This window comes from Perissodus microlepis, chromosome 20 (assembly GCF_051167445.1).
Source record: "Perissodus microlepis isolate ML-2025 ecotype Zambia chromosome 20, ASM5116744v1, whole genome shotgun sequence".
NCBI classification, from domain to species: Eukaryota; Metazoa; Chordata; class Actinopteri; order Cichliformes; family Cichlidae; genus Perissodus; species Perissodus microlepis.
In genome coordinates, this window is record NC_140480.1 from 15,351,562 (window position 1) to 15,375,203 (window position 23,642).

At 38.7% G+C, this 23,642-nt stretch overlaps 2 protein-coding genes across 4 annotated transcripts in view; both read right to left on the reverse strand.

The window, feature by feature from the left end:
* Nucleotides 1-13,836, reverse strand: part of LOC146364306 (uncharacterized) — a 29,478-nt gene extending 15,642 nt beyond the window's left edge. The window contains exons 1-2 of the mRNA XM_084916623.1: nucleotides 13,321-13,836; nucleotides 12,812-13,187 (exon numbers count right to left, since the gene is read on the reverse strand). Coding sequence (XP_084772749.1) covers nucleotides 12,812-13,187; nucleotides 13,321-13,617 — 673 coding nt within the window. The 5' untranslated portion in view covers nucleotides 13,618-13,836. The remainder of the gene's footprint in view (nucleotides 1-12,811; nucleotides 13,188-13,320) is intronic.
* klhdc8b (kelch domain containing 8B) overlaps nucleotides 1-23,642 on the reverse strand; it is a 237,855-nt gene that overhangs the window by 43,602 nt on the left and 170,611 nt on the right. For all 3 annotated transcript variants that reach the window (XM_084916439.1, XM_084916440.1, XM_084916441.1), the window contains exon 5: nucleotides 20,177-20,401. In XM_084916439.1, the coding sequence (XP_084772565.1) occupies nucleotides 20,177-20,401 (225 nt within the window). The remainder of the gene's footprint in view (nucleotides 1-20,176; nucleotides 20,402-23,642) is intronic.

Below are 23,642 nucleotides of genomic sequence, written 5' to 3' on the forward strand. Positions count from 1 at the left end.
CAAGCTTCCTTCACCAATCTGCACACACATTCATAAAAGCGCCTTTTTATATGCCTAGGTGCTTTTGACCTAGCATCCACACACTCACACTTTGATGGATGCATCAGGGTAATGTTCGGTTCAGCGTCTTGTCCATAGCAGTTCAACATGCAGACTAGTCAGGGATTGAACCACTAACATTAAATAAATGACCTGTTTTTCCTCATGAGCCACAGCCGCTCCAATGGAAAGAAATGCCTCCAGTTTAGACAAGAGAAGCTTGTTTTTGTCACTGCAGGGCTGCCGCCCCTGCTTTGCCAGCCTCATATTGAGTCTAAGATTACAATTTGCTCTTATGTGTGTCTTTCTTTTGGTTTTTTTGGTGTGTTTTTTAATGTTTTCTTACTTCCCTCATTCTGTTGGTGCAATCACCCTGAATTAGATAACATGGAGAAAATTGATGGATGCAAGTCAAACTTTGTCAGAGGTAGAAACAACCAATAAAATGATGCTAACTTTACACTATAATTACTCATGACTGTCATGCTTTACAGATACGTGTTGTCATTTTAACTGATTGCAGTGGTAATGATAGAAGGCTATTTTAAAAGCACAGTTTAATCTTTGCTGTGATTCAGTTTCTGTTTTTTATGGACTGATTGTAATACCTGTAGTGCTTCTTTTCAGGTGTTATATGTGAAGTATTTTTTTTTGTAAATAAATTAGATTTTATGTTAATAAAACAACATCTCTGAATCATCATTTTGTGGATTTGCTGCTCGTACTTCAGTGCAAGGCTTATATCAAGGAAAACTTTCTGTGAAACGTGAAAGTTTATTCCCTCAGCTTCGGTGGGGAATGGGATATGATATACTGCATGGGTTATGAAGAATGCATTTAGGTTTAAGCACTGCTTTCAAATTTTATTGTCCTTCAGATTAAATGTTATGATTAAAATGTCATTCCTTCTGAATTGAAGGTGTGCGTCCACCCTTCAATTTAAATTGAGGTTTCAGAGTGAAACTCACAGTTTCCTTAGTGCCTGAAAGCATCATTTAAAAAAAATCTAGACAACTTTTGGAGACATAAAGAACAACCAGCACGGTAAAACCTTTGAGAATTTGTTTTTCTTTCAACTTTTAAAGCAAAATACCTGCTGGTGTCAAACTACTGACAGATTACTACTTTGAGCTGATAGAAAGGCAGCAATAACTCAAATGACCACTTATTACAATTAATGTGTATGGAACACAAAGCGCACAAACCTTCAAGCTGATACACTACAGCAGTAGAAGACCACACCAGTTGGCACTCCTGTCTACTAAGAATGGGACACTGAAGCTACAATTCACATAGACTAAAAGAATGAGACGATAAAAAACTGGAAGATGTTGCCTGGTGTGATCAGTCTCAGTTTCTTCTGTGACGCTCAGATGGTATGGTCAGAATTTGGCAACAACAACATGAAAGCACAGAGCCATCCTTCTTTATATCGCAGCTTTAGGCTGCTGGTGGCAGTGTAACGGTGTAATGGTGTAAGGGCTATCTTACTGTCACACTTTGGGCCCCTTAGTACCGTTTAGCATAGTTTAAACACCACCGCCTACCTAAGTATTGTTTCTGACCATGTCCATTCTTTTATGTCCACACTCTACCCATCTTCTGATAGCCTCCTTGTTTCACAAAGTTCCAATCATCCCAAACTAGTTTCTTGGACGAGGATGTGCATCGTGAATGTGCAGCAACTGTGTGATGCTATCATTCAATTTGGACCAAAATCTCTGAGGAGTGTTTCTAGGACCTTGTTTGACCTCTGTTAAGAAGAATTCAGGCAGTTCTGAAGCCAAAAGTGGTGCAGCTCAGTACTAAGTGTAAATGTACAGCCATGTTCTTGCTACAGGACATGTCACAATAAGACTATTTAACATAATTCATTACAAACAGAAAATGCTGGAACTGTATGCCATATTCACTGTTAATGAGAGATACAGCCATATGCACCACAGCAGCTGACATGTTCTGTGCTCACTTTGTGGTAACATGAGCTCATGGGTTAACATATGGCACTGCATTTCTATTACTCTCCTCCTTACTCCATTAAGCCTCACTCCTCACCTCCTGAGATGCTAAAAACCCATCTGACCACAGCTGGGAATCCCCACTGCAATGACAACTCAATTTAGTGGTGAGCAGATTTTCCCTGAACTTTCTGCCATCTTTAAACATAATCCCACTGCTGCCATCATACTGTTAACAAGAGTCACACACACACACGAGGAAAAGCACATCCACAAACGAACACCATCACCACCAGCACTCACTGGGCTCTATTTATAGGTTCCCAGGGACAGCACGTCCTTGCCAAAGATAGTCTGAAGAGTAAGCTGGTCTTTTAATCACCATTTCATACAACAGATATCTAATACCTATACTGCAAAAGCAGCTTTGTACCTCATATAATTATAGTTGTTTGCAGCATCTGTCAGCTTGAAGATCAGTTATATATTCACAAATATAATTAATGTGAACCCAGTGTGTTAATTAGTGCATGGATATCTCTGCAGCACATTTGCTGCCATGCTGCATGGTCAGAAAACCATGTGGGAGGAAAACAATTCACTGCAATGACCTGTTGCATATTCACCAACTTTAAACTCGCCTGAACAAACACTCAAACACCACAATAGTTAATGAAACTCATTATCAGCACCAACAGAAGGAGGGAAGTAAGAGAACCACCAGCGATGGAGTGGCTGTTTTTCTTTGACTTTTCATTAGATCTCTTTCCTAATCAACAAGCACTCCAAGTAAAAAAGCACCAACAACAGTTAAGCTGATTACTGTGAATTTGCCTGGTAATCAGTGCTGACACAGGGTGCAGACACAGTGAACAGTGGCTTAATTGCAAAAAAAGTCAAGTGAAGTAAAATGGCTTGTTAAAATATTGTTTCAGTTCACTGTATGGGTTTAACTTGTTTTTTTCTGTGGCACAGAAAGTAGAAAAACCTTAATATTTCAGCTATTATCATATTTCTGTTATACTAACTAAAATGCTTTAAGAGGCCGGTTTTATTGTTGTTTTTCTTTCTGGTCAGTCTTGAAAGTGCCAAATATGTGTGACCATGGGAGCCGCCGCAAACAGCAGAAATAAAAGTTTGTTGAAGATTTAGATGAGTCATACAGTGAGCAAAGTGGGAGACTATTGGAAAGGTGAGGAGAGGAGGAGGAGGACTGGATGGGCTGAGAGTGCAAAAAGCTGAAAAGAAATAACTGGAGAGAGTGACACTGAATATACATCATCACCCAGCCACACACTGATGATCCAAATGCAAGATAACAAACTCTTCATGAATAACTAATGTTTGAGAGCAACTCGTTGCAGCATCTGCCAAAGATCTACCAAGCTTTGGCTTTCTTTTCATTACTGTTATGTAAATTTTGATAGAGCCAGGTTTCCTCAGGATACTTCACGAGACTCAGAAGTAAGTTGTAAAATCAGTTAATTTGCATCTACTATAGTGTATGCTGATGATACTGAGCGTATAATTCCACAACAAGCATTTTTTACTTGAGCAAATATTCTTTTCATTCAAGGCTACCAACTAAAACTACTCCTGTTACAGTTTTAAAAGCCATATCAGTTTCCTGTTGGACTTACACTAACAGAGTGAAAGTACATAAGAGGGGTTTGGAGAGTCAAACATGTAAGTAGTTGGTTTTATCTCCTCTGACTAGCTAGTTTACTAACCAGCTAACTAAGTGTTAATGCCAGGCCTATGCAGCCATTCAACCCCTGGCAGCCTTACTAAATTATTTTGTGGTGTGACAGCTTGTATTTTGAAATAAATAAGTTTGAGCACATTTCCCCTGTTTTAGCTTCACTTCACTGGCTGCCCATTTCTTTTAGGATTCATTTTAAAATTCTTTTATTTACTTTTAAAGCTCTCCATGGCCTCGCCCCATCTTATCTCTCTGAGCTGCTACAGCCTTATACACCCACCCGCTCTCTCAGGTCAGCTGATCAGCTGCTCCTGAATGTACCCAGGACTGGGCGTAAACTTAGAGGAGATCGTGCTTTTGCTGTAGCAGCTCCAAAACTGTGGAACGAGCTTCCTTTAGAGATTAGACAGGCCAGTTCTTTATCTGTTTTTAAGTCACTCTTGAAAACACACCTCTTTACCCTGGCCTTTGACACCACGTGAGATGTTGGTTTTTATTTTTATTTTTATTTCAGTTGTTTTTAGGTGATTCGATGCTGTTTTATCTTGTTTTTGTTTTAATATAGGGCTGTTTTAATTTTATGTTTTATGTGTTTTATTTATTTATTTTGCTGTATTCTGTTATTCTATTGTTTTAACTTATTTTCTGTACAGCACTTTGTTCCTGTGCTGGGTATTTTAAAGTGCTTTATAAATAAAATTGGATTGGATTGGATAAAATTCAATCTGTGTCATTTTACCCTCCATCTCCTCCATTGAAGTCATACCTGAATATCTGAGTTTATGCATATCTGAGTTTAGGAGTTTTGCTCTTTACTGGGACATACTAACATGCACCCATGGATATCCAGAAACATAACTTTATCTTTATCTTGATCCTGAAAGTACCTTAACTTAAAACTTTTTAATGTCCAGAGTACACATTTAGGGTTTACTGCTATAGACAAAGGATATTTAGACATGAGCTTGTAAAAGAAGACATGTTCATGATGCAAGTAGGTTCATGGTCATAAATTTCCCAACTCACCTGTGGGTCTCCCTTTAATACCCTCTAAATACCTTTACATTTTTGATTCAACAACAGTGAAACCAAGATTGGTTTCAACAAATCCAGGTTATCCCACACTGCCAGTTCTGCTTATAAAACAGTCACCCACTGGGCAGATGCATATTTAATTGAAATTTCTGCAAATGTTTTGCTTTAATGGATGATCTTTGCTATGAATCCTGATCAATGGGAACAGGGGAAGAGGAGAGGGAGGAAGAAATAAATCTGAAAGATGGCTTGACAGAACATTCCCACTACATACAATCTGCTGGCAGATCAAAGCTCTGACTCATAACCCTCTAAAGAAGGGTGGGCTTGACTGACATGGCATCTCTGGGAAACAGTTCTGCAGAAAGGTGGGATTAAGGGTTTGCTGCCTGTATGTACTCTGAATTCATATTAACTTTTATGTAAGTTTCAGCCAAACAACCCTGTATGACTTCTAAGATGAGAAAAGAGACAGACAGAAAATATAAAATCAACTCTGGGGCCTGGTTGACATGGTAGATACAACACACGGGGTTTTTGAGGATATTTCTCAATATTTTTTTGAAGCCGGAGATAGCAGTGGACTCTACTGGTGAAGAAATTCTAATGCAGAAAAAAGTGTAAATGTAGACATATTGCCAACATGTTGCAATCAATCTGGGTCAGTCTCCACAAATAAGTGCAATTCATCTGCAAAAGACTTTTTTGTAACAACAAACTCCAATGTCGGTATTTTGGTTGGTGAGCACCTACGTCAGTTTGCACTTAGATTTCCATCCTGTAGCAATTCAGTCACTACTTGTGGAGCAATTTCTGGCTGAAATGTGTTCTGGATGAATGTAAATAGTTTATATGAACTTGTGTTTAATTGTTGTTTCTGTGCACTGTATCTAGAAATCAACTGATACACAGTTATTACTAATTTATCACATTTAACCACTGTAGCAACACAAACACATTTGCATGGAATTGTCAATTTGAACCCATTCAATTGTAAATTGACTGCAACCATTTCAACGTACAAGCAATGAGCTCGTACGTTCGTTGCACACAGTCACAATAATTCATGCTGTGGTCTCCAACCACTGTTTTATCTGGCATTTCTCAGTAACACCACAATTACTGTTGCTCCTTAATAAGAGCTACAATAACAGCCACACTGTGCAGAGTGTCAAGAAAAAAATAAAATAATTTTCCCTAATGTCTGAGGCCTCTCTTTCCCTTTTAATTATCAGCCCAGTTAAACAGCTGTTCACACAGCAGTGGGACTGGAGACTGCTGAGCAGAGGGTTAATTATCCTGGCTACCTTTTTCAGCAGTCTTAAGTGTGGTTTTTCCTGTTTAAGTCTCACAACAATAAAGCAAAATCATTAGCCTACTTAAGGTAAAAGCTATAGCTTTACTACAACTCACAAAATATATGCAGGTAGTGAAAAAGTAAGATAATAATGCAATGGATAAACATACCATTTTCTTTTTCTCTTCTCTTTTCAGTCGCCATCTCTTTGGTTAAGATATTGCATTATTGAACTATATATGATATTTTTGTTTTGTTTTTATAATGCTTGTCTCTCTATGATGTCAAAGAGTTGAAATATTACTAATTTGTTTATTTTAGCTATACAGCTCTGGCTGTGAGCACAGAAGCTCCACCCACATACATATATGTTTAAACCCGTTGAGTCAATCAGAGGAAGGTTTGCTTAAAAGGAGCTAAAACTGCTTGTTTTCCAACAGAGGATGAAATGAGGAGCTACACTAAGTCCGAACTATTGATTTTAACTATTAATCATGCAAAGCTATTTTTATCAAGTCCAACAATAAAAGTCTTGAGCTAAAATGAGGTCCCATTTAACTCGTACATAGCCTATTTCATATGTTTTGATGGAATCAAGGAGGAAGAGCCATTGCACTTGTCATCATAATTAACCTCCTAAGACTCGAACTCTTCCACGGCATGCACTTTTAATTTCTCTTTGATATTTGGGCATATTGGGACCAGATGAATGTAAAAACAAAGAATTACCAGATTTTTTTTTTTCTAAATAACCCCAAAACCCCAAACCTCCACATATATGGACACCAGGTCCTAGGAGGTTAAAGTTCAGCCAGTAGGTTAGCACATTTGTGACGTTCACAGACTCCTTGACCAAAAACAAAGCAGCATGCACTTAAAAAGCAGTTGTGTTGTCATTTACTCTTCCATACCAGAGTGATCTGGCCTAACTGAGAGCTTTAGTACACGGTACCAAACACTAATGAGTCACTGGCAGAGAACATCCATTAACCCTGCGTGACGCTCTGCTTTTCAGCGGCGCTTAATGCTGACACAGAGATCATTTGAATGCAAATCACCTTGATTACACCATTTCAGCAACTGTAGAAAAATGAACAGGTAATGAACCTGCTTAGTATCAGCTCAGTATTATGACCTCTATTAAACACCTTAATCACAAACACCTCTCTTTACACTCACATGTATGATTTTTTTTCACAGAATTAATATGGCCAAATATTCCATTGAGACTCTAAATCAAACTAACTGCATGGAGCTAAACTCACTTGCAGGTTTAGTCTTTGCTAATGTTTATGTTTGTGTCATTCATCATATCCACAGCTACACTCTCAGAGGACACAAAACACGAACGTGTCACTGTTATTGTTGTTGTTGTTTAGATGGTTACCACAATCACGCCTGTTTCCACTCCTGTGATGTATAATCTCAACATACTGGCAGCAAAGCCATCCCAATACACCGGCAAGACACACTCAAGGGTGCAGAAATGAAAAAGGGAATGACGGATATAAAATACTGAATGTAATACTAATACTCAGTGATGACAGCGATGCAGGAGAAAATTGGACGTGCCCACTGAAACACAAGAGGAATTGACAGAACACCTGAGCACACACAAAACACATACTGGAATTAAGATTTTCAAGTTATAAATTGATATGAAATATTCTACATGTAACAATAATGCCCACATTATCTTGGATGGTGAGACGGTACATATAATGCATAGTAAAGCTTTCAGCATTAACATTATGGAGGAGGTGGCAGATCAAATAGGACGTGTTCCCCTAATAATTTAATGATTTTAAACTTAAAATCAACATCAACTGCAAGACACATACAAAATTAATAAATTAAATAAACTTGTTTAGAAATCTTTCACCACAATCATTTTTTGTCAAGTTTTCTTTAGTATTTGAGTAATACACAGACTTTCTGTACACCCATGACTAGAAAAAAACGTGATCAGGAGTGATCTGTTTAAACTTTCATTAGCCCATACACCTGTAGTGAACAGTTCACTGCCCAACTTATAAGCTGTCACCCCCTGAAGAGCTTTAATTTGTTGTTGGAGTATCAGTTCCTAAACATGGTTAAATATTATGTTGGTGTGAGTCAAGAATTTTGTTCTGGACTTTTACTTGACAAGTTTCACACTGAGCTGATAAAATGCGGAAGGAGGATTACGTTGCCCAGAACAGGATTTAAATTAAAGACATATAAGTGAATTCACTGTTTTTGAGGGTGTGAAAAAATAGTCATATAGTTTATAATTGTACAATAAAACATTGCCATAAAAAAACACTCCATTTCCATCAGGTTTGCATTGAGCACCGTTCTTTTTTGAGTTTTTTAGTAATAGTAATAATTTTAGTAAACCGACTGAATTAGCTGAAAAAATATAATAATCCACAGTTTCTAACTAGCTCCTGACATGAAGACTTGTTTTAGAAAACCTCAAACACACGTAGCATAAAATAATTGTTGTATTTACTATAACCATCAACATGGTGCTTCTAACAAGTTGTTAGCCAACAATCATACTTCCAAAAAGCACCGGCTAATGACTTGTCCAACAAACGTCCTTAACCAATGAGCACACACCTGAATGACAGATATAAAGCCTCCTCTCTGAAATCACCAGACTCTCTGAAATGGGCCTAATGTTTTATTTAATATGAAGCAAAATGAGTGACTGAGACAAACTTTTTATTGAGGTCAAGCCTGAGGCCTGATTAGGACCACAAGTTCACAGCCCCCTGGTGGCCTTTAAAAAGAAGAAATGTTTAAGGCACTTTCACATCGGCTTCACTGTTATGTTATGTTATATGAACTGGTATTACACAGACAAAATTCAAAAATAGGGGCTGATTTGAGCGTAGCCTCAGAGCCAAGGCCTTAATTCTTCAAAGTCAAACCCATTAAACCTGAGCCGCTTCAGAGGGGCAAAAATAGCCATTGTTAACAGCGATCAGGGTTAGACTTGCTTGATTTGACACAAATGTACATACAGACAGTACTGCACACACACACACACACACACACACACACACACACACACACACACCACTGTTCTTTTCACAAGGGAGCAGCAACATAATCCCCCACACATCCACACAAAGTGAAACACTTCCCTCCAGTTTCTCCAACACACATGTTTCCCTACAAACAGAAGAGAAAAACATAACAAAAACAATACCATAAAATGGGAAGCTGTGTAAAATGTAAATGAAAACAATGCAATAATCTGCAAATCTCACATTTGAATCCCATATTTTATTCACTGTAGCACTACAGAGCAAAAATCCATAAATGTTTGAGAACTGAGGAGATCAGTTCAGTCCCATTGTTATCCTATTCTTGTCTGATATTCCATTCTAGCCACGCAACAGTCCCGAGTCTTCTTTATTATGTTTTTGTTTTATTATGCTTTAACCTCTTGAGCTCCAAGGGTCTTTCTGGGGTGTTAAAGATAAGGGCAGGGGGCCAGAAGTGACCCGGCAAAGATTAAATCCAACAGAAAGAGGGAATACATTTTCACTTTTCAAATGTATTTTAATAGGTTTTAAAGCCTTTTCTACTGATAAAGACCTCCCTGTGGCTATTCATACTACACCAAAGTAAGAGAGTAATAGTAATGAAACAAGTAAATAACAGAAAACTTCCTTTTTTTTTCTTCATTGTCTACAATCGAAATGTGTCTTTTGTAGTATCCAAAGTTTAAAAAAATATATAACATTGATAATTACTTCACAAAGTTTACAATTTATTTATTTATTTATCATTTTTAAAGTTTATAATTTCTGCACAGTGAGCTACATTTTCCTGTAATTTTACACATTAATTAAAGCCCAAAGAGTTGTGCTAACTGATTAACCATTAACCATTAACTAGCAGCATTCCTTTATCATACAGAAAAGCTGATAGGTACTATTATAATTTGCAGTTATTTTTCTTATATTAAGACATCTCAGGGATTAAATGTGTAGTTAAACTTCTTTAAACCGACAAAAAAGGAAACTTCACTGGTTCAGCTCATTTAAGATCAAAGTGGTGATGTAAAATGAGTTTGACATCACTGCTCTAAATGTTCTCAGCTGGAGAAAGGTCTGCACTGCAGACCTAAATCAGTTCAGCACACACACTCTTCTAGTAAGAAGCCATACTGTTTTTCCCTTTTCCTTGAAAAATATAAAAATGTAAATGTTTAAGCATGAGCCCCACTAACAGCTGAACTGTAAATAGCTGCTAGTGGGGCTATTCCAGGGGTGCGGAACTTCAGGCCTCACCGAGGCAAATCACCCTGGGTCAAGATACCTGAATCAAATGATTAGTTCATTTCCAGGACTCTGGAGAACTTCAAGACATGTTGAGGAGATAATTTAGCCATTTAAATCAGCTGTGTTGGTTCAAGTACACATCTAAATCCTGCAGGACACCGGCTCTTGAGGCCTGGAGTTGCCCCATCCCTGGGCTATTCGATACTGTGCTATAATTCCTCTACCTGAGTACTTACTACAACTCACCTAATTCATCAAAGCACTTTTTTGTTCTTATGCTTAAATACTTTCACACCGTGATGAATGCATCAGAGAGCAACCTGGGCCTAGTATTTGCCTAAGGAAATTTGGTTGGAGCGGCCGGGGATTGAGCCATAGATAAATAGATGTCCAGTCTACCTCCTGAGCTACAGCAACCAGACTTTCAGACCAATTAGTTAATTTCTTTTCTTTCACTGAATAGAATTAAACAGGAAAAAAAGCTCAACAACAACTTAGAAACACAGTATTGGTCATGACTTCCACAACTACTTCTACACCCTTTATAATGTATTCTTTTTGAAACCCAGCACATATTAAGGTGAACCATCTGAGCATCAGTGCCTCTGCAGAGAAACTGCCACAGATTTCACTGAGTCTTGGTTTATCAAAGTAAAGACAAGAATGCTAAGTTAGTGATTAAATGCAAAGAATATTTGGCAGATTAGTCAAAGCTATAAAGACTTCAAAACTTAAAAATTGATTACTTTCCACTTTGTGTCCAAAACACTGAAAATCTTGGCCTCAGTTAATAATATCTCTTTGTGTCTTCAATCTTCCTTTCAAAGTTCAAACTCGGCTTTCTTTTCATTCCGCAGCTCTTGAAAGCAGAATCAAATCACGACTCATTGCGGAGTAAGCGGCACTATGGCCATCTATTTATCTATCTAATACTATGAATCATCACAGCTTGACTGAGGATATTTTGAGACATTGCATTGCTGCATCTAACAGCATTTAAACTCTAGGGGACCGATTCAGTCTCTGAGGCTACTTGAGATTCAGTATACACTTAGACATTTTTCAGTCATGCTGCTTGAAAAGGGCAGACTCTAGCCTTGAATTGAGCACTTACATATCCTACTTAATGTCCACACCATTGAGAATGCTTGCCATTTTGAGGGAACTGACCTCTTTATCTAGTTTGTTCCCAAAATTCCAAATAATCACACAAGAATCCTTACTTACTATTTTTCTCATAGAAATCCAAAAAATTGTATTTGTACAGAATAAGATTTAACAGCATCATCTCTTGGCTTTCACAAGCACAGCCTGAACTCGCTATGACAACAACATTTCACTCTTCCAATAGTGATGATTATTATTATCAGATTAATTTACAATTAATAATCAATAATTAATAAAGAGTAATAACAATTTATTAATTTTACATTAGTTAAAATTCCCTAATTTCCAGTCCAATACTTTTTGAGCTCAGTGATACTAGCTTTGCATGATTTGCAGTTCAAAACATGTTCAGGCATCTTTGTTGCATCCTTTCAGGTCATCAAGTGTGTGACACAAGCAAAGAGTAGAAAAAACTGTCAGAAACCAAATGTTCAGAGTCTAAAGCAAGAGCGTCTCACTCAGAGGAATTCACTGTGCATGATGACATCATTATGTGATGCTTTGGCCATATGAACATCCACAGCTGTAATAGCATTACAGTTTTTCTCAAATGCTAAAACACATGTCACAAACGTTACCACCAGGTCCCCCAATGTCCAAACACAACACCCTTTTCTAAAGCTACATAAACACAACCACACCTTCCCACTGCAAAACTCAAACTCCCACACCAAGAGAGCAGCTCGAAGCTGTCAAAACTGTAAACACTATACACAGCATTACACACTACAGCAAAACAATTGAAAACACAATGCTCAATTTGTGAGAAGGTTCTTTGGTTCATAACTGCCAATGCATATTTTTATAAACTGTACAGTAACAGATCGTCATAGAACCCTGCAGAGGATTAGGCATTTAGATTTGTGAGTTTCACATGAAGACTATAAATCTATAAAAACATCCTGCATGTACGTACACTACTGTAACACAACTCAATGCAAAAACAGAATCTATCGCACACAACAGTACTCTCGGAAACATGATCAGGGTGTGAAGTCTTTTTTATTGTCTACACGGTCTTTTTACAGTATTACACACAGTCACTGTGCGGCATCATGTCGCCGAGCTGCATTGGGCCACATCACCTCATCCACATCACAGGCTATATTGTCCCTTGCTAGGCACCGCGGGAAAAACGCCCTGGAATGGCGAATCCATCCCTGGAAGGCCTCCACTGGGATGTCAGCACAGGCCAGCTCCATTGCCCGTACGAGGTTCTCTCTTGTGTATGGCTGTCTGTCATACACCTTCCATCTCCATGATGAGAAGAACTCCTCTATAGGGTTCAGGAAAGGGGAGTAGGGTGGCAGACAGACGTTTAAAAAGTGGTCACTGTTGGTGGTGAACCACTCTCTGATTTGGTGTGTTTTGTGGAAGCGGACGTTGTCCCAAATGATCACATACATGTGATGTGCTAGCCTAGGATGGTGTTGTTGACGGTCCAGGAGGATGTCTTTTAGCTCCTCTAGGAAGGTGAGGAGACGTTGGGTGTTGTAAGACCCAAGGACAGCATGCCGGTGGACAAGCCCCTCCGTACCCATAGCTGCACAAAGAGTAATATTACCCCCCCGTTGGCCAGGAACCTCAGTGATGGCTCTTTGGCCAATGATGTTACGGCCTCTTCGCCTTCGTTTCTGGAGGTTGAAGCCAGCCTCATCCAGGAAGAGGTACTCATGGGGTCTGGCCATCACGTTCAACTGCATTATCCTCTGTGAACATGGAAAAGCGTACAGGTGTTCAGAACGGTCAATCAGGTAGCACAGTATTGTCCAGAAGTAATGTAGGCCACTAAGCAACACAGTATGTCCACTAACTGTACTGTGGACATGGATGTATACGTACTTGCACATACTCGTAACGTTGTTCTATGTGTCGCGCAGAGTTGCGCTCAAAGGGAACCCTGTAGACCTGTTTCATCCTCATCTGTTGGCGCCGGAGAACTCGGTCTATTGTGGACACGCTGACAGCATCAATGTTCTCAAAGTTTACATTATCTGCAATGACTTTGTCTCTGATCTCTCGGAGTCTAATGCAGTTGTTCTCACGGACCATATCTGCAATGAGGGTTTCTTGTGCTGCTGTGAATATGGCAACCCTCCCACCTCTGTGGCATCCTTTCAGCTCTAAAGAAAGAAACATGTGTTGTCAATTGACTGATTTATATGTAAAACTACATGTAAAGTAACAGACCACTTTCACAGGCCTGTAAAACTGTAGTGTGACAAAGAAAGCAATAGCGTACTATACCTGTTGTGTTGTCTAAATGCCTTGATAATGGTGGCCACGGTGAACCTACTCAGGTTTGGATGTACTCTTCGTCCCGCTTCAGCCATTGTCATGCCATGGCCAATGACATGATCAATTACTGTTGCTCGCATATCATCTGTTATGATGGTGCGAGGTTGTCTTCTTCTCCCACCTGGACCTTCTCCTCTCTCTTGTTGGCCTCCTTCTCTTCCTCCTCTACTCCGAACTCCTCTTCTTCTTAGGCCTTCACCTCTTCCTCCTCTGATCTCAACCCCTCTTCCTCTTTGGCCTGCAGCTCTTCTCCTTCCGCACGCTCGAATGCCTTCATCCATTGTGATTGTTTGGCATCTTCACCAAACTATGCTTTTATAGGTGGGGTCACATCATTAGCAACAGGTGTCTTCAATTTTGAGTCGTTGTGTGTAGTGACTGACGCCAGGTGTGTTCCCTGTGTTCAAAGATTGGTGACTGTGGCAAGCATTTTGCATCACATGGGCTTTCATTTGAGAATATGAGCAGAGTTGTTTTGCAACATGTGTTTTAGCAAGGAAAAATGTGTTTAGATTTATGAGTACAGAGGGTTGTGTTTTGTGAATTGTGTCTTCATGTGACATGTGTTTATGGTACTGGAATATGGTGGCTACATTTAGTAAATGTGTTTAGACTACTGGTCATTTGGGTTACAGGATTGGCTTTTGTGTTTTAACATTTGAGAAAAACTGTAACAGAAAAAAAGAAAAATCACAGTAGCCCCCATTTAGGGTTTTTGAAGCCTGACATTGGTATTTTGACAACAGAAACTCAGCTGTCTCAACATCATCTTTTGGTTCTGTCAAACAAGAGTAAACCCACGATGGGAGCTCCGTTACAGCTGGTGCTTGTCTGGTCATTGCATTTCATTTCAAATGCTGTATTATCACAAACAGATTGCATGCACTTACATGCTAGCTTGATAACAGTCTGATAGGGGATTACTGTTTTATTGCAATTGTGATGCGTCATTGTCCATTATCTTTTCATTTAGCTTAGACAAACGTGCTAAATGTGTTGTACTGTGTGCAACTATGATCTTAAATTACTTTTTCCTCAATTTTTTGCACTTATTTTCAATCAATGGGGATGGCTACTCCAGTCAGTGTTGCCAACTCCTCAGTAACGAAAATCGCTATTGGTTCTACCTAAAAGTCGCTAGAAGTCACTAAATGACGTCATCGCCTAATTTGCATAATTGGTCATGCTAATCTAATTGTAACCTATGTTGTTGGAGAGAGAAATAACATCGTGGAAGAGGCATAAAGTGAGTAAACAACGTCCTAGATGCATTTAGAGTTTATTTAGAACTACAAATTAAATTTCTTTTAGCAATTATTGTTTTTTTTAATGTCACAATTCCAACCCTGCTCCTTTATCCGGGCTTGGACCGGCAAAAGTGACCCGAAATAGGCACTCTGGTGGAGTTACTTTGTGTGTGTGTGTTTATAAGTAGTTTTAAACCTTGTGATCCACAAAACAGCATAAGAGTAAAAGAGTAAAAGAAGAACTGACTGCGTTACAGCACCCGCTGCTTGTTGAGAGTTAAAGCGATATGCGCTTTCACGTCTTTTTTTAGCGACTTTTTTTAGAAAAAAAGTCGTTAAGGGGTCTGAAAACTCGCTAAATATAGCGACAAAGTCGCTAAGTTGGCAACACTGACTCCAGTCTGCATGTCAAGCATCCTTGGGCAAGATACTAACCCAAGTTACTCTCCGATGCATCCATCGGAGTATGAATGTGCTTGAATGTAGTTAGAAAGCACTCAGTATAGAGAAAGTGCTTGTGAGAATGGGTGTGATTGGGTGAATGTGGCATGTTGTATAGAGCGGTTTGAGTACTCTGCGAGAGCAGAAAAGTGCTATATAGGAATCAGTCCATTTACCATCAATCACTTCTTCTCTTTGTTCCTTTGAAGAAAAAGAAGAAGGAGTGGTGAAGACGAGGAAAATGTTTTTGTCACATCATGTTTTGGCCTTTTGGTCTCTTTTTACTTGACATTGTGTAGTTCTTTATCAAAAACTGGTCTGCCAAAGACGTAAAAAAGAACCTAATTTAAATCACATGACTCCAGTTCATCAGTTGTTATTGTAAATATATAAATATTTATAGTAATTTAACCCATGGCTACCATGGCTCTCTGGGCCGTGGGTAACAGTTTTAGAATCACTGATGTAGTGTATATACAACAATATGAAAGTATAAAAATGGTAAAAGATATATAATAAATTATGAAAGAAAGCAAAAAAGGTAAAGCAATCACACACACACACACACACATATATATATATAGAAAGAGAGATGACAGCTAAAGACCATGTTTCTCACATGATTGAAATGTCACATTTGAAAGGGTTCTCATGAATTGCAAGGTGACAGTGTTTGAATCATCATCTGTCACCGAAGGCACACAAACAGATCTCCTCGGCTTTATCTGCAGAAGAACAAATGACTGATGCAGCTGGCTTCACATCCTGCAATAAACGTCTACAAATCAGATTGACAGTCAGTATAACATTGCACTTAAACCACAAGCTCCCTGCTGAATGTAAGTGCCAGAGAAATATGCATATATGAAAGATTGTTTATGGCAATATTGCTGCTTAGTTTCAACATGACATTAAACCACTTAACTTTACTTAAAATGTGTGGATTTTGAGGATACACGAACTGTTTGTGCTATATTAAAAATGTTTCACTCAGCTTTCACCCTTCTGTAACATCAAATATCTCATTTGCCTACAACAGACTTAATTACAGCTTAATAGCATATGTGAGGAGCCACACTCTGATTTCATGCTTCAAATGGGATTTGGAGCATATGTTATAATCCTTGCACAAAATCACTAAATAATAATATGGGTTAATTAAAGCTTATATACCACATAATCCTAATGATTCACTCTGTTTTGACTCCTGAGGTATTAATAAAGCAAACAATTAAAATCATTGACAGATTTGCAGCAGCTAAGGGCACCTTTAAGTGCCTGAAGTGTTGTCATTACTCAAATCAGATTTATTGCCAACATTGCATACATGCATTTTGTTCAGTCATGTTTTATGCAGCAACATTTAAAGTGAGTCAATCAACAAACCGTGTGGTAGAAGCGTTTGCCCATTTCTTTCACTGGTCAGGATTCTGCAGCATCATCATCAACAGTGCGGATTTGATTTGATATGATCTGACTCAACTAATGTATAATCTTCCCATATTTGGGCTGCTTTGTATTCCCCATTCCAAGTGCTCCAGGGTGGCATAGCACACACTGTGAGATACCCAACTGCTGATTCCATTAGGCTGTTTACCAGGCAGCTTCTCCTTCTTATCTACTGAAATTATTCAAGCATACAGGAATTCATAAAGCAGAGTAATTGGAATGCTTTGTCTGAATTACTCCTGGGTGGGTATATCTGAAATGGCTCTGCAGTGGTCTAGGTCATGTCTGAACATTTTCTAGTGTTCATTGGTGGCCACAGCTCCCCTTGCTCTATTCCTCAGAAGGGTCCCTCATCATACATGCTCCCTGTTGACCACATAACATAACATTTCCTTCCATGGGTCCTATACCAGCGGTACCCAACTTTTTTTGCACCACAGACCGGCTTATATCTGACAATAGAAACCTTGAAAACTATAAATTTACACCTGAACCTCAACTCGTACTGGTCTGTGGCCTGGCTTGTGGACCGCTGTCCTATACAATTTAAGTTAGGATAAAAAACAGCTTAAGGACGTGACTATTTGAGCAGCCATCCATTGTGCCACAGTTTCAAATAATGGAGTAGAAGAAAGAATGTGAATATTGTTTACCCCAACACTAGCACAACACAGCAGTATCCATAACACGAACTGCACATTAGGTGAGCTTATATAGAGGTGAGTATCCTGCTTACGATCAAGTTCTGAAGCACTCCATTCCTGTGTTTATGTTAGTTTTAAACAAAATGACATTTAAGCATGTAAGCTGCAGCATTTTGAAAGAAACCAGGATACCGCTGCATGTATACATTGTATTCAGACAAGATCCTATACACCTTAAGCCAACTGAGGTATGATAACACAGACCACAGCAGCAAAAAGGAACTGAGAAAGAAACTGGTGTCTCGAATTATGATGTTTTGTACTTATGCTTGATGTCTATCAAGCATACATGAAGTGCTCTAAAAGTGGACTTGGAACTTTAGTTACCTCAACTGGAGAAAGTACTTTATTAAACCAGGCTTGCATTTGTAATCCCTTCATTGTAGTAAAAAGCCTTGTTTCTCTCTGTTCCTGTTTGACACATTAAACTTATTGCATTTTGTGATAATACTAAACATCCTATAGCCTTTTCATATTAAAGGAGAGATCCTTCTTTACTTAAACAGACACTATTAAAGGACGATGAAGCAAAGCCATTTTCAAAACATTAAAAAAAACACTACACTAAAATAATGAAAGCATTATATTGTTAACGCACTAAAACAAATTCTCGCTCCTGCTGCCGTCCCGCTGAAGTCACTGTTTGTCATTCCTTTGTGTGCATGTGTGTTTTAATCACTGAAATGAGAAACATTTGCTCCATATGTTTGATCTTAACCAGCCGGAGAGAAATGCAAGTTGTTGATGGTTTAATGTGCTGCACATGAGCAGGTAATTAGCTATCTAGTGTGCAAACTGATCGTAGCTGTGCAAATTTGTTTGGCAGCTCATTTAACAAGCTAAGGTGCAGAAAGAAAAGCCCGATAAGAAGGCTTCAGCTGGAAGGATGTGAGTCGTTTTTTAAAGGTTTGTGTGTTATGTGAGGCTGGCACGTGGTTCATTCTAACTGTCTGCCTTTGCTGTGACACAAGACTGAAATGACAACAGTATATGTTAAAATAACGCAATATAAGGCTCCATAATTTATAATATTCCTGACATTTTCAATAATTCACATACATAAATACATAATTTGTTATATTATCATTGCAAGTATGTGTGTGTGATTTTTCCTTATTTATTTATTCTTTGTTTGTTTTATTTTTTTCTTTATGAAAGGAAGCATATGTTTGTGCTTTGATCTGTTTAATCTATTTTTAAACTTTTATGCAATTTGTCCTTTTTAAAGGCACAGTGTGTAAAATTTGTCCACCACAATATACAGGTACATTTAGTAAAGAAAATAAGAGAAAAAAAATACTATACAAAAATCAATACATTTCAATATTGCTACCATTCTGATTCATTTACATATTGAAAGGGAGTGGGAAGAACACTCCACATGTCTGTTGATTGCCGTAAACTGAATTCTGTTTTTTCACATCCCAATTCAAATGCATTTGCCACTGTATGACAAATGTCATTTACCTCAGCTGTCAATATGACTGCAGTGTCAATATGTCCGGTGTCCTGGGAGTCCGCTATAAGTCAGCGAGTCATCGAAACAGATGACAAACTGATACAGTGATACCGAGGTGAGTTGTTGAGGATATCCTGAACATTTCTGTCAGTAAGCACTGCTGTTAGCTGCTGTTAGCTGCAGTTAGCTGCAGTTAGCTGGGATTATTGAAACTTTCTTTGAAGTGGATCTACCAATGATAGACTCAGGCACTTGGCGAATAAACTCTCTTATATGTGAGAATGTAATCAAATTGTTTTTCAGAGGGAAAATGTGATTTTTAGGATACTCAAACCTAATGTTAGCCGCCATAAAGTTAACTTACAACCTTCTTGTTGTTCTTTAGCCAACTCATTGTCACCTGTCCGGAGATGGGAGAATTTTGTGTCTGATCTGCTGACAATAAGTAATTGCCACAATATGAGACATAAATAAGCATGTTTATGCACATTTTAATGTGTTAGAGCCATGAGTTCAGTTCATTATATAATGCTTGAAGTGAGAAAGATGAGGAGGTGGAAAATGAGGGAGGAGGATAAAGAAACTATGTAAATATACATGTCCAGTCTGCATGCCAAGTGTCCTTGGGCAATATACTAACCCCATGTTGTTCTCCGGTGCATCCACTGGAGTATGAATGTGTGTGGATAAAAATTAGGAAGCACTTAGAAACAGTAGAAAAGGGTGCATTGTGCAAACTGATGTGAATGGGTGAATGTACAAGTTGTGTAAAGCGCTTTGAGTGCTCAAGACAGAGTAGAAAAGCGCTATATAAGAACCATTTACCTTATTTGTGGTGGTCAGGCAGGTATAGCACTATTGGACAGGTAGAAAATTTTACAAAATACTTGCCATCTAACTATAATGGGCTAATCTCCAATACTCAAACCCATTTAAAGAGAGTGAAAGAGAGAGTGAAAGCATCAAAACCGCTGTCTAACCAGTTTAATGGATCACCCAGAAAGCTCCTGCTCCTTCAGGCTGTATTTCATCCCTTGAGTTCGACCTTAAAAATGTCATCTTAAACTCATGACTTCCTTCAGGGTTAAATAACAGCTTACCTTGATCCAGATCATACTCTTCCGTGGTGCTGACAAAGTGAGGTCTGGAGTAAAAGTTATGCGGCCCCGGCTGCTGGAGGCCCCCAAGGCTGAAGAGGCTTCGCTCATTTGAAGCACAGCAGGAAAAGACCCTCCGGCTGGGGATGCAGGAATAACGTGTCCAGCTCTTCATCTCCAGGTCAAAAGCCTCCAGTGCTGTCACCGGCATCTTTCCCTGGCGACCACCTGGATGAGAGGGGAGAGAGATTCAGTGAATTTATGATTATGACAAAGCTTTACAATTACAAGAGATTCTATTAAAATCCAGAGAAGTGAAATGTGAGCGAACTGACAAAGTCACCTGTGTATTATCATGAAGACATGGAAACTGCATGCCCCTTCTCATAAATGAAATATATTCCCAGAAATATTATCATGTGCACAAACAACAAGCCAAGGACAAATGCAAATTTTCTGTGTGACACTGTTTGTCCCTGTTTCCATTTCCTGTTTCATTGCTTTTTAATCCCCAGTGCCTGTCACATAGTTTCCTTGGCATTTATGTCAAAGTCTAGCGAGTGCACAGACCAGCGCTGGGACCACATTTCATTTTGGGCTGAAAGGAGAGCACAGCAGCAGGGAGCTCCCCTAGGATACTTAGGAGTTGTTTACTTCCACAAATCATAACTTGACCTTGTAAAATACGACTACAAGGGGAAGGCAAGCTTTGTGAGACAGAGAGAGAGAGAGAGCGCCTGCATGGAGCGGGCAGTAAGAGTTTGAATGATGGGAACAGGGGGGTTGAAAGCAGCGCAGCACTGTGGGGGCCAGGGGTGAGAGGAGAGGCAAATAGGGAGGGAGGCAGCGGAAAAAGAAGGGGGAAATGTAAAGAATATGAGAGAGTGACAGAGAAATTATAGAAAGCATTATAGAAAGAGAAGAACAGAATGTGGAGGAGTGAGAGAAGAAAGTGGAAGAGGGTCAGCTGCAGTGGGCAGAGTGGCAAAGAGATCGATAGCAGTAGCGAGACAAAGAGTCGAACTGTGTGGGAAGCATTACATGTGAGAAAAAGAGATTCCATGCAAAAGATTTGGTTGATTGCTGCAGAATCTACTGTGTATGGTTTTCTGTGAGAGTACATAGTTCACATATGGTTTTAGTGTTGCTGCAATACTCCACAGACTAACATTTTGGCAAAAGTGTAAAACAGAGAATCTGGACTGCTGCACTACTGAAGGAGACAGCTTTTGCACAAATCTACATATAATCACGGGCCTGAGCTGCATTCTAAACCAAATTCAGCTCAGCAAAAATAAGCCATCTGTATAATCTATATAACAGATTTATCTCTGTTATGTAGATTATACATAACAGACAGAAATCTGGACAATAAAAAAAAACAAAAAACAAAATAATCCATTAGTCTTTGGCCCGTTGCTTCATAAGCCTCCATAGCTAAAGGTAGAAGCCAGTGCTAAGGTACAATCATATAGCGGGAGACCCATGCATAATCAGCCTTACTGTATTATTAATATTTAAATTTGTTCCATTTTCTTACTAGGTTCGTTTAACGAAGATGAATTACGGTTAATTGCTTTTCTGAATAGCTCTTTTTTTATTAGCAACTTGGTTAATTGTTATGACTGACAGATGCTGAGAATGAAGGAGCTTTGCAGACCACCATTTGGGATCGGTATGTAAGAACATCAAAGGTCTGTTTCAACAGCTGACAAGCTCCAAACACAATTTATCTATGTATTATTTGTAGCTAGTTAGTGAGAAAATACTAATCCTGCTAATCATTAATAATCATTTTGTGAGCATCCACAACAGTCCTAGAGAGTGAAAGACCAATATCAGTAATACCAATACCAATCAATACCACATCTCCAAGCACCAGTCACTACTGTACAGGTTAAAATTACAGTCTGTCACCAGTGGAAGACAACAAGCATCCATTCCTACTATACTTTGGCTCTACATTTATACAGAGACAGGAAAAAGTGAATTTACATCTATTAAAATATGCTAATGTAGCAACAGTAAACTCCACCAACCTAATTAAACATTAGCTACCACTGAATCTCTGAGTAACCATTTTAACATCATAACATTTTAAATTGGTGTAATTAACATAGCAATTATTATAAAAAAAAGACTAAAGCATCCAAAACTAAAAAACTATTGCAAGCACCAAAACCTACAGTGCATCAAATGGCCTCCTAAGGTGATAATAGTACCACATTCAGCATCACTGCTTACCAAGCTACCAGTATTGGCATAAGCTAAATTTCTCCAGGTATACTTTGTTGGTGAAATATGATCGCACGTGATTTCAAATCCTAACCTTCAGACTTCTAAATGATATTACATAAAGCAAAGAGTGACACAGAGAATAAATGAATAGGTTGGGTCTCATGTGGGTATCTGAAAAACATTAGCATGTTAGCACTGTAGAGGTGCAGTAAAGTCGCAGTAAACATTTGGGTAAGGGTAACATAAAAATAACATAGTGGCGGAGGTGTGTTCCCTGGCTCAACTGCAGGGGAGGAGTGGTGCAGTGAGCTCAAGGGGGCAGTGCCAGGGAGGCAGGTGAGAACACAGCTGGCGGTGTTTGGACTGATGAGTCTTTTTTCCCCTTTTTAGTGAGGCGGGAGACGAGAGAGGGGGTTGTTGGAAAAGCTGAGACCAGCGCTGACCAGACTGTGGGTTGTTGCATAAAGAACCCTAAATAAACGAGACATCTCTGAGCATAAACAATGTGTGTGTGGAGTGCATTCTACAAATGTGAATTATAGAGCCTTCCTTATTTTTTTAATATAACCAATACTATTGGTGTAGCAATATTAGCTATTTGCTGATCAAAACTGTCATTTCAATTGTCAACAAATTTAAAATTTAAAAGAAGTAAGGAGGAGACAGGAGATCCACCTTTAGCGCATAAATGACTAAATAAATACCTACACATTGTAAATCTTAAGGAAAACTGTTTGTTTCATGTGTTAAAAATAATTTACATAGATATTCATTAGAGAAAATATACTAATATACGTTTTTCAGTTGTAGCTATTATTAACTAAAACATCTTGTTTAACTTTATTTTATGAGTAAGTTAGCTACTGCTGTGCCAGATTGCTGTTGTCCTCTTTCATATTTTTTGCTCTTTATTCATGTCCATTCTGTGTTCCACATTGGCTGATAAGGAATATATATTACATTGTGGTTCAGTAACAAATGGTTGAAATGGTATATGTATGTTGCTGTAAGCATTTCTCACTTTTGCCTCCAGCAGAAGCCAACACTTGGATGTCTCCCAAATGCCAATAAAAAAAGAATAAGCAGGAAAACTGCCGTGTAATGGTGTGCATTCTGAGATTTGTGATGTTTGTTGTTACAGTAATTCATCAGCTATCCAAGATTCTTACTGGGGATGAAAGTACAGACTGCTGGCTGGTTAAACACCATTTATGATTTACTTGTTGCAGTA